At 36.5% G+C, this 16481-nt stretch overlaps 1 protein-coding gene across 11 annotated transcripts in view; it reads right to left on the bottom strand.

Annotated features, from left to right (window-relative positions):
• The window catches only part of RGS7 (regulator of G protein signaling 7), a 433144-nt gene that overhangs the window by 278694 nt on the left and 137969 nt on the right, over nucleotides 1-16481 (bottom strand). For 5 of the 11 annotated variants that reach the window (XM_081039359.1, XM_081039362.1, XM_081039363.1 and 2 more), the window contains exon 3: nucleotides 205-276. The exons of the other annotated variants lie outside the window; for them this stretch is intronic. In XM_081039359.1, the coding sequence (XP_080895485.1) occupies nucleotides 205-276 (72 nt within the window). The remainder of the gene's footprint in view (nucleotides 1-204; nucleotides 277-16481) is intronic. 11 annotated transcript variants of the gene reach the window in all.

The raw sequence follows: 16481 nt of genomic DNA, 5'->3' as shown, positions 1-16481 counted from the left end.
AATCTGGTGTGTGTCTAAAGTTAGCCTTGATTTTGATGTTGGTTAATTTGCAGGTGACTTTGAAAACTTTAAATTGTTATTATCTTCAAACCTTGAGAAATGAGTCATCTGTTTCTGTCAAGTAGAAAAGGACAAAATCAGCAGGGAAGGAAATTTTATTTTCAAAGTTCAGAGAGAATGAAATAAACAGTGGATATTATTTACCAGTAACTGACTGTTGGGTTTGTCTTTTTGTTGTTGTTGTTGGTTTTTTTTATCCCCAGAATTGCAATATTCCTTTAAAGAACACAAAAGACAAGCATATTTTAGGATACATAGAGCAATCAGGCCTTTTTCTGTTAATTTTTTGCAACAAAAGGGAGCTAAGGAAATTGCTTGGCATAACTGTTTAGTTTGAGATAGGAAAGCATAAATAAGCCATTGGGGTTTTTTTTTTCCTTAAAGGTTACTACACCATCCTGGTATCTTAAATACAGTTTCCAAATTATGTTCCTTGTATTAATTCATACATGATGACTGTTATTATCTTCATTTTTCAGATTTACAAGCTGAGACTCAGAAGTTTAACGTCCTTGGCAATGTCACCATTCATACGGGGCAGGCCTAGCATTTGAACCACAGTCTGTGGACTCTACACGTAGACCTCTACTCCAGCTCATTTCTTCCTATCAACTTGGATACTTTGATTGCCTGACTTTTAGTTTCTTTTTCTGTACAAAGAAATAAAGATGCCTGCCTTACCTAGGTCACAGAGTTGTTATGCATATCAAATATGATAATGTATATAAACATATTTTAAGACTTTAATAGCCAAAAGTTTTTATTTCAAAGCATACAGGAAATAGGATTGATCTGTCTGCGAGAAAAGTGGTTATTTGGCTTTAGGTTAGCTGCTTTTATGATAGTCTGAAAATTACCAACTTTGCCTCCCCCACCCCTCACACTGCCCTCTCACCAATCAAGCTGGAGAATCCCATAGTTTTACAGTAAAACATACAGCTTGGACCATAGGGGTCCATCCACATTCCCATCCTTCCAGAACACACTCAGCCATTTAGCCACAACAGCTACTCATATTTATCACAGAGGAAATATCGGTGATAAAATACCATTCATGCTCCTGAATCAGTTTTACCTTTACACCCACATTATGTAGAGAATTTGACCATTTAAGGATACAAACCATCCCCAAGTGGATTAACTTCATATGTTCAATAGGATTTATAGCACTTGCTACCCACCTTGAGGTCTGCTCAAGAAAAACATGAGATCACAACTCTTTTTTATGATTATATTGAAGAAGTTCCCAATATTTTTAATGATCCTAAGAAATTAATAAGACGGGACCCAATCTTTAGGTGAAATGGTAAACTTGGGGCATTCTTTCAGATACCATGTCTAAAAAAAATTGAAAATCTGGCATAGAAGCATTCCATCACTTTAATTACATTCCACAAAAGTGGTTTCTATATGTGAGAATCAGAGCCAGAAAGCAAGAGGCAAATTTAGAACTGAAAATCTTTACTTTGCCTAGCATGCAAATTTGTCAGAGGTTGAATCTTCTGTTCCCAACACCAGGTAAACATTGATTTGTTCAGATCCACAAAATTAGAATGAGCAATTAATACTGAGAACTTAATGTATTGTATGGTGCACCCAAGGGACACTTTTATTTTTAAGATTTCAACTCAACGCTCCTCTTCACCAGACATGGGCCAAGAGCTTTGTGTGAAGTATTTTAATTAATCTCAAAAACTCTATTAGGCAGAACTATTACTAATCCCCATTTTGCACATCAGAGAATATCTATTTAGTGGTGGACCCAAAGCTAGAACACATCACAATCTTGAGCTATTTTCAAAAAGTAAGCGAAAAATCAGTGATACTGGAGCAACTCCTTCATTTTCTCCCACACCCTGTGGTGAGTCGGAAAAGTGCTCCTATCAAGGGTGGTTCTGTGATCCTGTGAAAACTGAAAAGCAAATTATAGAGTTCTTTTTCAGTGTATTTGAGAGGCAAAATGTCTCCCCTGTGTTTCTAGACTACAATTAACAGAAAGTACCAGAAGGAAGATACATAAGGAATAGAAGGCATTCTTACTTCCTGTAAGATCCTCTAGCATTTTTATACCATCACTACAAGCAAACAATAGAAGAGGAGTGGGAGATAAGTTAGTTGTCTCAACAGAGTTGCTTTGGGCATCCCCAGTTTAGTGGGGACTCATGAGCTCTCTGAGTGAGTGTCCGCTTCATCACTCACTGCTCCATGAATGTGGAAGAAGTTCTCTCCAGAGGGCAGACCAGGCTTTGGTCCAAGGTTTATGAGTTTTCACAGACCTCAAGTGCTGGCAGACTAGGAAGGAAAGTGGACATCTGCCTCAATGCCAGAACACTAGACAAAATGTCATGAAGTACCATAAGGGGGCAGTAGAGAAATATGAGAATTCACAGAAGGGACTATGTCAAGTCATGTGGTGGGAAGAATCCATGACAGAGTTGAGAGGCACCTTAAGCTGTCGGTTACTTTAAACATGGAAAGATCAGATGTCCAAGAAGGCTAAATTTTACTTAGTGATGGGGGATAGGAAGGAAGAGAAAGAGGGCCTTGTAGGGAAAAAGAACAGCCATAAACATTGATGCAAGAATGTATGGGGTCAACTTCACAGACCCATTTAGCTAAGAGGAATAGTGGACAAATAAGCACAACTAACATCTAAAGAGCAGTAATTCTTTACCAGGAATTACAATAAGTGACTTACATACAGTGTCTTACTTAGTCCATTGTCATACAGTGGGTACTATCAATATAAGACAAGGACTATCACTATAGCCACCTTATAAATAGGACTCAGGCTCACTAGTTAACTGGCCAAGGTGCTTAGAAAGTGACAGAGCCGAGACCCCTGACCCCAGCTCCTTTTTGTTATTCTGCTGTCCTCTGATGTAAAAATATGGGAGATAAGGTTGTACAAGGGAGTCATGGGCTGAAATCAGGAGCCCTTGAGCGTTATCCTAAGAGAGGAGATGTAAGCAATAGGAAGCCTTGAAAGTTTTTATGAGGGGATAAGTAGTGCCATAGAGCTGAGCTTTGGAAAGAATAAAGCTGCCTAGGACACAGTGAGAAAACTTGTGTTATTAGTTGTTTACTTGTTTACACACTCATTTCAAGGAGGGGAGAGAAATGCTTGGTTTTTTTTTGGAATCACTGTCTTTCAAGTGTCCATTCAGATGAATTTTTCTAATTGGCTGAGGATCCTAAATCCAGTAGTTGTGAGGGTTTGAGATTTATTCTCAGCCAATGGGACAGGAAACAGGGGACTGGGGCTTGTATTTATGTATATGAAGACACAAAGGAGCGGCATTTTGGGTACTCAAGCTCACACATTCTGTGGTCTCCCTATTGTAAGATATTGTGGGTCTTGGAGAAAACCAATCATAATATCAACGTCATGAAGACAAATAGACTGTGCTCTGAAGGCTTACGGCTTGAGGGAGACCCAGGAGAATGCAGTCTATTGCAGGTTCCTCTGGTAGCCTGCTGGGCTGGTTCCATCCTCTGAGAAATATTGAGATTGGATGTGAGGCATTCTCCAGCAAAAGGACTCTATGTATCTCTGCCTGTGAAATTCTAAAAAAGCAATGAGTAAAGCTGACACGTCACCATCTCCCCAAGCTGGAAAGGACTCTGAGGCCTTGCATAGAGCTAAGTGATTCATGCAAGGAGTATTTCCTGAGCCCCTGATGTGTGCTCTGTTTGCCTGACTAGCAGAGAACAATGAACAATAAGAGCACACGTCCTCAAGGAGCTTATATTGTAGTTTGGGGAGAAAGATGCCCATAACAGTTAGTAAAGAGCTAATGAATGGAATGGGCTGTGCAAGAAATAAAATCGGATCATGTCATAAAGTAACTGAGTGGATGGCTGCTTCATAGAGCTGGCCGAGGACAGCCTGTCTAAAGACACACATTTGACATGGAGTAACAAGGAATCAGAGTGTGATGGGCCAGGTGAGCATATTCAATGAAGGGAAAAGTAGATACAAAGGTCTTGAAGCAGGAATATTTTGGGCATGTTCAAGGAAAACAAAGAATGCCAGTGAGCCTGGAGCATAGAGAGGGGCGGGGAACACAACAGAAAATAGGGTTGGAGAGGTTCATATTGGCCAGATCATCTGTGGCTATTATTTATGAATTTGTGTTTTATTTTAAATATAGGAAGTTTAAACAGGGGAATGTGTTTATGTGATTAATGGTATAAAGTTATTAAAATACAACTCTGAATGCTGAGTACAGAATGGCTTCCAGGAAAGCCAATATGGAGACAGAATGTTTAAGAAGCTAGTGCAGAATTTCAGGTGAAAAGTAATGATAGCTTGGCCTGAGGGTGGCAGTGGGGAGGTAGATTCAATATACATTTTGGAAATATAGTCAACAAGACTTCCTGGTGGGAATGGGGTGGGGATGGTGGGAGAAAGAGGGTGATCAAAGCCAAGTCCTAGGTCTTATTCTGAAGCCTAAGCAGCTGACTAGATGGATGTGTCATTTACTGAGACTGGAAACTGGGGAGGAAGAGACAGGCGCATGTGGGTGGAAATCCAGAGGTTCAATTTAGTTGAATTGCACTTGAAATGCCTACTGGTAATAAGATGGAGATGTCAAATAGGTAGTTGGAGTCAAGAGTCTGGGAGATAGTTGAGAGTTAGAGATATATACTTGGGAATCATCAGCATTTGGATGGACAAAGCTGTGGGAATAGCTGTGATCATTTAGGGAGAGACTAACATAGAGAAGAGAAGAGAGCCCAAGACGAAACCCTGGGAGGTGAGCATTTGGAGCTTGATAGCCAGCAAGGGCCAATGATGTAGGAGGAACACCAACGATATGAAGAACAGAAACCAAGAAAATAAAGTGTCTGAAGAAGAAAGACATGGTCCATAGTGGATAATGAGGCTGATATAGTGCCTAAGATAAGGCAGTTTCTAACCCCTCCAACTATGTCATATTCCTTTGATGCAGTTTCTAAAGACTACATGCTAGGCTTTACTGACCTAATACCAGAATCCAGTTAAAACTTAACCAGTTTATTTGTACCAGATGTTTGGAATCATAGAAATAAACATTTTATTCATTGTCATTTTCATTTCCAACTTGTGCATCAGTGATATATCCTATCATAAGATTTATATGCAGCCAAACTGTTCTATATATCTTCAGTGCTTACTGTGTAGAATTCTAAAGCTACTACATTGTACTTCAGCCTGAAGACACACATGAACTACCTTCGATCACCGTGCTTTGCTGGCTGCTTCTACTGAACTCTACGTTCTATGAGGAGGAAGAGCCTGATATGCTCCTCGATAAAGTCCAAGCATTAAACCAATGTCTACCATTTTGTATATGCTCAAAACCTTTGGATGATGGGGTGATTTAATCATCCATCAATCAAAGTTTTGAGTCATTGCAGGTTAAGGCGAGTAAACGGTGATTAGCACTCTGAGTTGACATACTGGAACAAGGCAGACACAACCAGTAAAGTTTCCTAAACAGATAAATCACTCCAAAGGCCTTTCATTATTCATAATATCACTGCGTATTAAGTCTCCACAAGCACTGATTCATTACCACACAGATTCAGCTGGACAATGTGTGACCCACAGTTTTGTCAGCACAGTAATTACAGAAAGTCTAATGATTGATGATCAATCTAAAAAGCACGTTAGTCCATTTCTCCACCAAATTCCAGAAAGATATGAAATCACAGCCTGTTGACTTTTAGAAAGTTTGGTGTGTTATTAGTACAACTCAGTTTTAATGATAGGTCAACTGGAAAACCTACGTTCAGTCATTCATAAGGCACGCTAATAGGCTCTATGAGGAATACAAAGGAACATAAGCTACACTTCCACCCCTTCAGGGGTCCTAAACTCTAGTTGGGTAGATACCTTTCATCATATGAAATGCTAGATAACAATGTAACATTACAATAATAAGAAAGTAATAAAGGTGTTATGAGATCCTATATAATTAATAGTCAGCCATCCATTGGTATGGCTCATAAACAAGGTGGATAAAATCTTTAGTGAAATTTTTGGTAAACACAGAGAGTGAAAGATAAACACAGTAACATAAAGTGTGTGTGTGCATGCACACGTTTCTCCCTTAAAATAAAAATCATTAGTCCCAGAGCATCATATATAAGGAACCCATCTTGACACAACTTGCTTGTTGTGTGACAACCAAAGGAAGTGTAATGCTGAGAAACAAATCTCTAAAGAAGAGATTGTGTGTGGGACAGTGTTTCCAAGCACAGAATAAGGTTTCTACCACTATAATGACTCTATTATAAGAACATCTCAATGGAGAAGCAGAATGTTGTTATAGAAAAAGCAGTAGATCAAGAGTCAAAGGGCTTAGAGGTTCCTGACTCTGCTACCAACTTCACGTGTTTAACCCTCCATAGTCATCCTTCTTAAGGGGCCGCAGAAGGAGGGGCAGTTGAGAGCTCTCTCCAGCTCTTGGGTCAGACACATACAACACTCACTTTTTGTGTGATCCTAGGCAAGTTATTCAGCTTTCACAGACTCTATGTGTACATGTGATTACACATTTGTCCACACCCACAGAACATATAACCCTAAGAGTGAATTCTAATGTAAACTGTGGACTTTGGGTGATGATGTGTCCATGTAGGGTCATCGACTATAACAAATAGACCGTCTGGTGGGGGAGGTTGTTGGTGGGGGAGGCCATGCAAGTGTGGGGACAGGGGATATGTAGGAAATCTCTACCTTTTTTCTAAATTGTGCCGTGAATCTGAAATTGCTGAAAAACTAAAATCTGTTAAAACAAACAGAAAATCGTACTTCTACCACAGTAATAAGACTTAAATGAGATAAAACATATGAAGGACTTAATTCAGAGCCTGCCAGATAGCTGATGTTCAGTAAATGCCAGAGAGTATTATGTATGATCTTGCTATTTCTTAGCCTACAGCAGATCAAAAGCTGCTGATTGAAAAGTCAGAACTGCTACCAGAAGCCATAATGATGGTGGCAAGATGCTGAAGGAGAATAAGCAAAATGATAGAAAAGAAGTCTAAGAATTCTGAAAGAGTTTTTCTGAGACTGCACAGTGGGGGAACAAATAATGCTCTATATCCTAACAGACCAAAAAGTATTAGTATATTACATACAGTGCTACAATCAATGGCTTTTTTTAAAAAATTAAAGTTTATTGGGGTGACAATGGTTAGTAAAGTTACACAGGTTTCAAGTGTACAATTCTGTAATACATCATCTATATACCACATTGTGTGTTCACCACCCAGAATCAGTTATCTTTCTATCACCACATATTGGATCCCATTTACCCTCATCTGCCAATGGCCTTTTGTTGTAAGAAAAGCAGGGTTGCAAATTCTCACTCTCCTTCAGTCCCATCATTTTGGGACCTTGACTAAGTCACTTCAAGTTGCTGACCTGGGTCCCTGACATCAGTACCCGCAGCAGCTGCACCTCAGCTGCTGTCTGCTCCATCTCAGCAGACAGGATAAGGACCTTTCTGGCCTGGCCCATCCTGTTATAAATAGCTCAGTAAGCCCCACCGCAGCCCAAGAACACTAAATCATACGCCATGTATCACAGCTGTGACTGATGATCAAGTTCTTCAACTCTAAAACTAAGACAATACAAACCTCACGAGACAGTTGAGAGAACTGAATGAAGTGATACATATAAAACATTTAGCGTAACCCCCAGCAGATAATTGGTGTGACATCAATGTTAGTATGACTACGAATGCTTTCTGAATGACAGCTCACACATTCAAGCATCAGCATAGAGCTACATTTGCTGCTCTTCTGACCTGACTTTGCATCCCATTCCTAAGCCGTTTTTCCAGGTCTGATGAACAACTTTCTTTCCAACATAGCACCTGGTACATTTAGGTTCCCATAAATACCTTTTGAACGAAAAAATGGATACATGTATGCAAATATACTCTGGTCCTCTGTTCATTCGCTTTCATTTTGGTAATCCTCTCATAACACTGGGTTTCTACCCCATGCTTGTGAGTAACCTCTTATCTAAACCCTGAATCCCAAACTCAGAACTGAGTCTGGTGGCCGAGCCCTTTTTCCTATTAGAAATCACCGAAACACCACTTGCCACATCTATGGTATCATTGTCAGAAAAGAGACATCAGGTAAAAGAAGCGATAGTGTTACCTAGAAGCTGATGGACGGAGCAGAAGACCCATTGCCAGTAGCTGACTTCTGGTACTGTAAGGAAGGGTATGGCATCTCCATGCAACTTGCCTCAATCAACAGAGATGCAAAGAGGGGGATAGTAGAAAAAACTAAGAAATGACGAATGTGACTTAGTAGCTGATTGGATTATCTGCACACTCAAAGAGCATAACAGCTCTGGTTAATTAATTAGCAAACAATGTATTCGGTGAAGTATTCTGCTAAGGACCATGACTACCCAATTATTAAGTGAGGTGGAGAGCCAAGAAAAGCAAAATACCTAGCCACTTTGTTGAAGATAGGAAATTTACAGTCATTTCTTTATCTACTTATAAAAACAAAAAACATAAACAAAGAAACAAAAAAAACCTGAAGTACCTGACCACATGTCAAGTTGCTATAAGAAGCGGTGGAGAAACAGGTGATTAAGTTATTCTTGGAAGGCAACTCATAGATATAGCAAACATAAAAGAATTTCAGGTGCCCTGATAGAGACAGACATGGTTGAAGAGATACGGGAGGTCAGATTCATCCACCAGGGAAATAAGTAGTTCATAGAAGTTTGCTGACAAAGTAATCTTTGATTTGCATATTCCCAAGTAGAATAAATGAGAAAGAAAATCATGTGGAGGTGCGTTTCTAAACGAGGTTGGGCTCTACAGTAAGTACATAAGAAAAAATATCAGAGTCAAATTTGTCTTTGTATATTCCTGAAATCATTCATGCCATAAAATCATATATAGTTCTGTAGGATTTTTAACTATAAAGTCAGAGAACCACCAAGTTAGTCTAAAGGACAGAAGTAAAAAAACTGTGCCTATATGGTTTATACATGAAGATGGTTCTACTTTTTTTTTTTTTAAGGCTCTTATTTATTTATTTATTTATTTATTTATTTATTTATTGGCAGAGTTCTTTTTTTATTTAAGTATAGTTGGTATACAAACATTATATTGGTTATATAAGTTTCAGTTGTACCATATAGTGAGTAGACATTTTTATATTTAACAATGTGATCACGCTACTAATTCTAGTAATCATCTGTCAATATGCAAACTTACTACAATATTATTGACTAAATTCCCCCTCATCTTTTTTACCCCCACCTCCCTGGTAACCATCTTTTTGGTCTCTGTTTCTATGAGTCTGTTTTTGTTCTGTTTTTTGTTTGTTTGTTTGTTTGTTTTTTAGATTCCATGTATAAATGAAACCTTATGGTATTTGTCTTTCTTTGTCTGACTTATTTCACTCAGAATAATATCATCATCTGGGTACATCCAAGTTGTCACAATTGGCAAGATTTCTTTCTTTTTTTTTTTCTGTTTAACATGTGTTTGTGTCTCACATATTCTTTATCTATTGTTTTATTGATGGACACCTAGGTTGGTTCCATAGCTTGGCTATTGTAAATAGTGCTGCAATGCACATAGGGGTGTATATATATATATGTTTTTGAATTAGTACTTCCATTTTCTTTGACTAAATACCCCTAAGTGGAATTGCTGGGTCATATGGTAGCTTCTGAAACAGGAATAAACAAAGACTTCTATTGTTTTTACTTGTCTGTAGGATTTACTCTCTCCTATTTTATATGAAATCTCTATGATGACTTAAAAACAAAACTTCAAATTTCATGAAGCAAAAGCTGATAGAATTGAAAAATCTACAATTATAGTTGGAAATTTCAACAATTCTCGCTTTTTAATCAACAGAAAAAATATAAAACAAGTAATGATATATAAGAGCTGAACAACTGTCCCAGCCAATTTAACATAACTGATCTTTATAAGACTTTCCACCAAACAGCAGAATGCACATTTTTTTTAAAGTGCATTTGGGACATTCACCAAGCTGAACCATATTCTGAGTCAAAAACAAACCTTAAGAAATTATAAAATTAAACTTATACAGGTCCTTTGACCATAACAGAATTAAACTACAGTTCAACAACAGAAAGACAGCTATAAAAATCACCAAATGTTTTGAAATTTGAAAACATGCTTCTAAATAACCATGAACCAAAAAAATAAGTCATACGGAAAATTAGAAAATATTTTGAACTGAATGAAAATGAAAACAACATATCAAACATTGTGGAATGCATCCACTGCTTAGAGGAAAATTCATAGTATTCAATACCTAAATTAAAAAGGAATATCTAAGTTTTCATTTTAAAACACTACAGAAGAGGAAGTAAAACCCAAACTAAACAGAAGGAAGAAAATAACAGTTCAGAGAAGAAATTAATGAAACTGAGAGCAGGCAACCAATAGAAAAAAATAAAGGCTGGTTCTTGAAAAAAAATCAATAAAATTGATTTGATGAAGAGAAAAAAAAAACAGTTTGATGAAGAGAAAAAAAAAGAAGATACATATCACCACTATTAGGGATAAAAAGGGGGTCATCACTATAGACCCTACAAATATTGAAAAGGTAAGAAGTGGGTGTTATGCAATAGATATTAAACCACAACTACTCCAAGAAATTTTATGTTCACCAAAAACTTGTTCATGAAAGTTTATAAAGGATTTATTCATAATTTCAAAAATCTGGAAACAACCCAAATACTCTATATCGGGTAAATAAATAAACTGTGGTACATCCATAAAACAGAATGTGATTTAGCAATAAAAATGGATATAATATTGACACATGCAACACCGTGGATTAATTTCAAATGTATTAACACCAAATGTAAGAGGCCAGATTCAAAAGTCTTCATACTATCTGACATTTTGGAAAAGGCAAAAATATAGGGACAGAAAACAGATAAAAGTTTTCCAGGGACTGGGAGGAGAAAGAAGTACCGACTATAATAGGATAGCAAGAGGGAATTTAGGGGTGTGATGGGACAGTTCCATATTTTGATTATGGTGGTGGTTACATTACTCTATGTTTGACAAAATTCGTAGACGTGTAATGGGAAAATGGTGAATTTTACTGTTCACTTTAAAAATGAATAAAACAATCTCTATAATCTTAATGCATGTTTTGTGATTTGTCTGTTGCTTTGAGATGAAACAAAATAGTGGAGTTGCATCTTAGCAATGGTCAGGTTCCAGTCAGTCATAAGTTCAATGTAGGTATTACGCAATTCTACTCTGGAAGGGAAAGGGAAGACGATAAAAACAACTGCGTGCATTTCAGACAAACTCCATTAAAATCTGTGAAGTAAAAAATTGACAGAGTATTAAAAAATTTTGTGCTATTGAAGTGTAATTTAAAATTCACTTCATGCATACAATTCACCTATCTATAGAAAATATAGAGAGCGCGCAGCCGTCACCATGATCCAGTTTTAGAGCATTTCCAACACCATCAAAGATTTCCTTGTTCTTGTTTGCAATTACTGTTCCCCACCTCCACCCAGGCAACAGCTGATGTGCTTTCTGTGCCTATAAATTTGCCTTTTCTGGATTTTTCATATGAATGAAATAGTCCAATAGATGATCTGCTGTCTTATTTCTTTCATTTTGCCTAACGTTTCTGAGCTTCACCTATGTTGTAACATGTATCAGGAGCTGTTTGTTTTTTCAAATAACATCTATTGCATCCATATATTACATTTTGTTTATCCATTACCAGCTGATGGACGTTCAAATTGTTTCCAAATTTTGGAACTTATAAAAACAATTCTGCCATGAATATTCACATATAATATTCGTGTGAATATAGTTTCCTCTCTTCTTGGGAGAAGAATACTGAGGAGTGTGATTGCTGTACCATATGGTTATTTCTGATGAACTTTTTAAGAACGTGACAAACTGTTTTTCAATGTGTCTATATATTTTACATTCCTGCCAGCAAAGAATGAAAGTTACAGTCTCTCCACATTTTCATCAACACTTGCTATTGTCTTTGTTTTTAATTATAGCTATTGTAGTGCGTGTATAGTGGGGATCTCATTGTACTTTTAATTGCATCTTCCTAATGATTAATGATGTTAAACATCTTTTCAGAGGTTTATTTGCTATTTGCAATCTCCTTTGTGGAACTGTCTATTCAAAGCTTTTGTCAGTTTATTGGGGGTGTTTTCCTTTATTTTATTAAGTTATAAGAATTTTTATATATTCTAGATACAAGTATTTTATCAGGTATGTAAGTTTTGCATGCATTTTCTCCTAATCTTCAGCTTGTCTTATAATTTTCTATTTTGTTGTTGTGTATTTGTTTTTTAATTAAAGTTTATTGGGTGACAATTGTTAGTAAAGTTACATAGGTTTCAGGTGTACAATTCTGTAATGTATCATCTATATATCACACTATGTGTTCACCACCCAGAGTCAGTTCTCTTTCCATCATATATATGATGGGGGTCATATATTTGACCCCCATCCCCCTTTTACTCTCTGGTAACCACTAAACTATTGTTTGTGTCTATGAGTTTTGTTTCTTCATTTGTTTGTCTTGTTCCTTTGTTGTTTTCAGTTTTAAATACCACATATCAGTGAAATCACATGGTTCTCAACTTTTTCTGTCTGACTTATTTCACTTAGCATAATAATCTCAAGATTTCTTTTGAAGTGGAAAAGTTATTAATTTTGATTAAGTCCTAGTCATCAAAAGATCACGAGATCCTTCACCTGAGATGGTTTTTCCTAGCATTTTTACCTGACTCTTCTGGCTTTTCTTCATCTTTTCCCTCAAATTCCATTTCCTGATCATGCTTCTTATCTAGCATTAGCAAATGAATACGACAATAAACTCCATACTGAAAGAAACAAAAATGTAGACAGATGATGGATCTTGTGGTCTTTGTGTCAACTCCATTTGCTAACTATCATGATTCACTCATATTATCCTCATAGAAACTTAAGCTCTCTTAATATCAAATTCCATAGACTTCTCCATAATGCTGAAGAGACTGCATAGTTTAAAGAGGAGAAAATTGAGATAAAATTGTTTTCCAAGTATTGGAAATTAGTAATACAGAGGACAGAACCCAGTATAAATTCTGTGATTGTTATTGTTTTAATAACGATAAAAAGGGAGCCGTGAAGAGGGAAACAATAAAGAATAAATAGGGGAGTTTGTAGTATTACATAAGATCTCTATTTAGGTTCAACATCTAGTAGATCCTACTGGAAATCAGGCACCGTATTGTCATTTCATTTCATCCTCCTGACAATCCTGTGAGGTAGACAGTAGCTCCCTTTTCAAAGATGAAGAAAACTAACTCTGGAGTGGTAAGTGAATTGTCCAAGGCTACATTGCTAACAAGTGAAGTAGCTAATATTTGAACTCAAAATTAGAGATTATATACTTTCCCTCAAGTGTTACCTTCAGGATGAAAAATCATTGAATACCAATATAATATTACCATTTCAGGGGAGAAGGCATCTTTACAGAAAGCATTCCATCAATAATATGGAATGCCAAAGATTACATCTTTCAGCTTCATGGCAATTGCTCTATTTCAGGAATGGAGAGTGTTTTTTTAAAGAAATTAACCTTACCAAGTACATACTGCTATTTATCTTGCCTCCTTTCTAAGAAAAAGGAACCTGAAAGTTATTCCCTATGGCTGTCTTCACCTTTAAGTATCTAGTTTCCATTCATCCCACAAAGGAATTGCTTAGTTTAATTCCATTACTGAATTTGGTGTGAGATCACAGGATATGAACTAACAAAGATCTACTACCAAACTGATTACATTACAACGTTATCTGAAGAGAATTGTAGGGTTGGATTTTTACCATAATGCCATTATAGTCCTTTTATTTCACTCTCACAAAATCACAGGCAGGCCCAAAACAATTATGCAGAATGTTTTTCACAAGTGACTAAGTTAATTACTTATATAACCAATCCACTTTTTAAATAGTTTTCTGAATACGTTTTCAGAAAAAAGTACTCAATTCTAGTAAACATAAAATATGTACAGGAATTAAAAGGGAACCTCACTTATAAGGATATTTTTCTTTATTGCAAAGTGTTGTAACGAGATCATAAAAGAATACGATTTCCCCCTTTCTATCCATGAAAATCTTATCCTAGGAATCTCATGATCATAAGTTTATTAATCCTCCTCACAAGTTTTACAAAGAAAACATGTTTAACATTATAAATCAGTGACAGAAACAGTAAGAATCACCTTGGTGGTGGTCTTCGAAAACTGAAGAAATGCCCTAGTACTAATGTAGACTGACTTCTGTGACATCATTGTTGGCGACCTCTGAAATAACTGATGATGCCAGTTTACTTATTTAGAGAGATTAGCAACAGGACTCCCTTCCATTACTACCTCAAATACGTGTTTTAAAAGTATATGAAATACAAAAATACTTCAAACGTTTAGAAATTCAGCAGAATTCAAACTATCAACCAAAAGCTACAAAATGTACCTGCTCTACAAATCTAATCCTTACCTATCTCGTAGGTCTCCTCCAGGGTGACTAAGAAAACAAAACTATTATTCTTCATGTTCCATTTCCAACTCACTGAAGTAACAGGGTTTTGTCATAATACCTTCTATTTCCATTACTTACCCAACTACCAAAAACGTTCAGCGAGGCCCACTTCCACATGCTCAGTATTACGCAACGAGTTGTGGAAGATTGGGGGAAAAGGCACATAAAAAACATTCTTTCCATGATCAAATGGCCCATCGTCCTGCTGAGCAGGCTGAGATAACATGCATGAAGAACAAGAAATGGTTTGCATTAATGAAGTAGAAATGAGATAAAGTTAAGGGAATTAGCAAGTGGTTGTCTCACTCAAGGTATTCATGGGTTTAGTTTTTTTCTTTACAATTATTTAATTATTACATTTTAATCAGGATTTCAATTTTGAGATACTTGTATATTTATATGCAGCTGTATGAATTTATACAGAAAGATCCCATGTGCCCTTGACTCAGTCTTCCCCAATGGAAACCTCTTACAAAACTGTAGTATAAGCTCATAACCAAGATACTGACATTGATACGGCAGAGATACCTCATGCTGCCTTTTTATAGTCACACTCACTTTGCTTCCCATCACATCCCCTCCTTAAGTCCTGGCCACCAATGATCCTTTCTCCATCTCTATCATTTTGTCATTTCAAGAATATACAAGTCCAATCACACAGCATGTGACCTTTTGGAATTGTCTTTTGTTTCATTCAGGATAACTCTTTGGAGAGTCATACAGGGTGTTGCATGTATCAGTATTTGTTCATTTGATTGCTGAGTAGTATTCCATGGTATAGATGTGCCACAATTTGCTTAACTAATCACCCTTGAAGGACATCGGAATTGTTTCCCATTTGGAGCTGTTAGGAATAAAGGTTCTTTAACAGTCGAGTAGAGGATGTTGTGTGAATGTGTTATCATTTCTCTGTGATAAATGTCCAGGAGTACAAGAATTAAGTAGTATGATAACTGCATGTTTAGCTTTTAGGGAATTGCCAGACTGCTTTCCAAAATGGCTAAACCATTTTACATTACCACAAGCAAGATTCAAGTGTTTCAGTTCCTCCACATTCTCACCAGCAATCGGTTTTGTTGCTATTTTTAATTTTATCATGCTGATAGGTGTGTAGTAATATATCATTGTGGTTTTAATTTATATTTACCCCCAAAGCAATTGCAGAAAGACTTAGAGATTGAGCAGAGTATTTAAGAGTAGACAGGGAGAAGCAACAAAAATTTGAGTTCACAGACTTCTTTGGATAAGAGACTTGGGTAAAGATAGGATATCATTAGGGACCCCAGAGGGCTTCAGCCTGGCAATAAACATAAATAGGAAACATATCAGCCTTAACAAAAACTTAAGAAAACCTTTAGGTCAGCTCAATCCCTTAAAAGATTAAGGTGATTGCCATCCATCTCACCAAGCTGTTTGCCAGAAGCAAATCTCATTCCTACTTGGAAAAAGAACATTCACTTAAGCTTCAAAACATCTTGTAAGTTTTCATCTACAATATATGACACTCAATTAAAAAAATAACAGGATATTAAAAAGATTTGACAAAAAAACAAAAGGCAGAAAAAACAGACAATATAAAAATATCCATGAGAAATCAATTATTATATTTATCTGATAGAAACCACAAAATAACTGTGATTAAAGAATTAAATAAGGTGATAAAATTCAGCAAAGAGCTAAAAACTAAGAAAACAAAGGCAATATAAATTCTAGAACTGAATTTATGAATGGATATAATAGAATATACAGAACTGAATGAAGAAAACAAATCAGTGAATTCAAGGATGCGTCAGAAGAAAATATTCAAACCAAAAGGAGAAAAAAAGT

Source organism: Rhinolophus hipposideros (assembly GCF_964194185.1).
Source record: "Rhinolophus hipposideros genome assembly, chromosome: 26".
Classification (NCBI taxonomy): domain Eukaryota; kingdom Metazoa; phylum Chordata; class Mammalia; order Chiroptera; family Rhinolophidae; genus Rhinolophus; species Rhinolophus hipposideros.
This window is presented reverse-complemented; position numbering and strand designations above follow the sequence as displayed.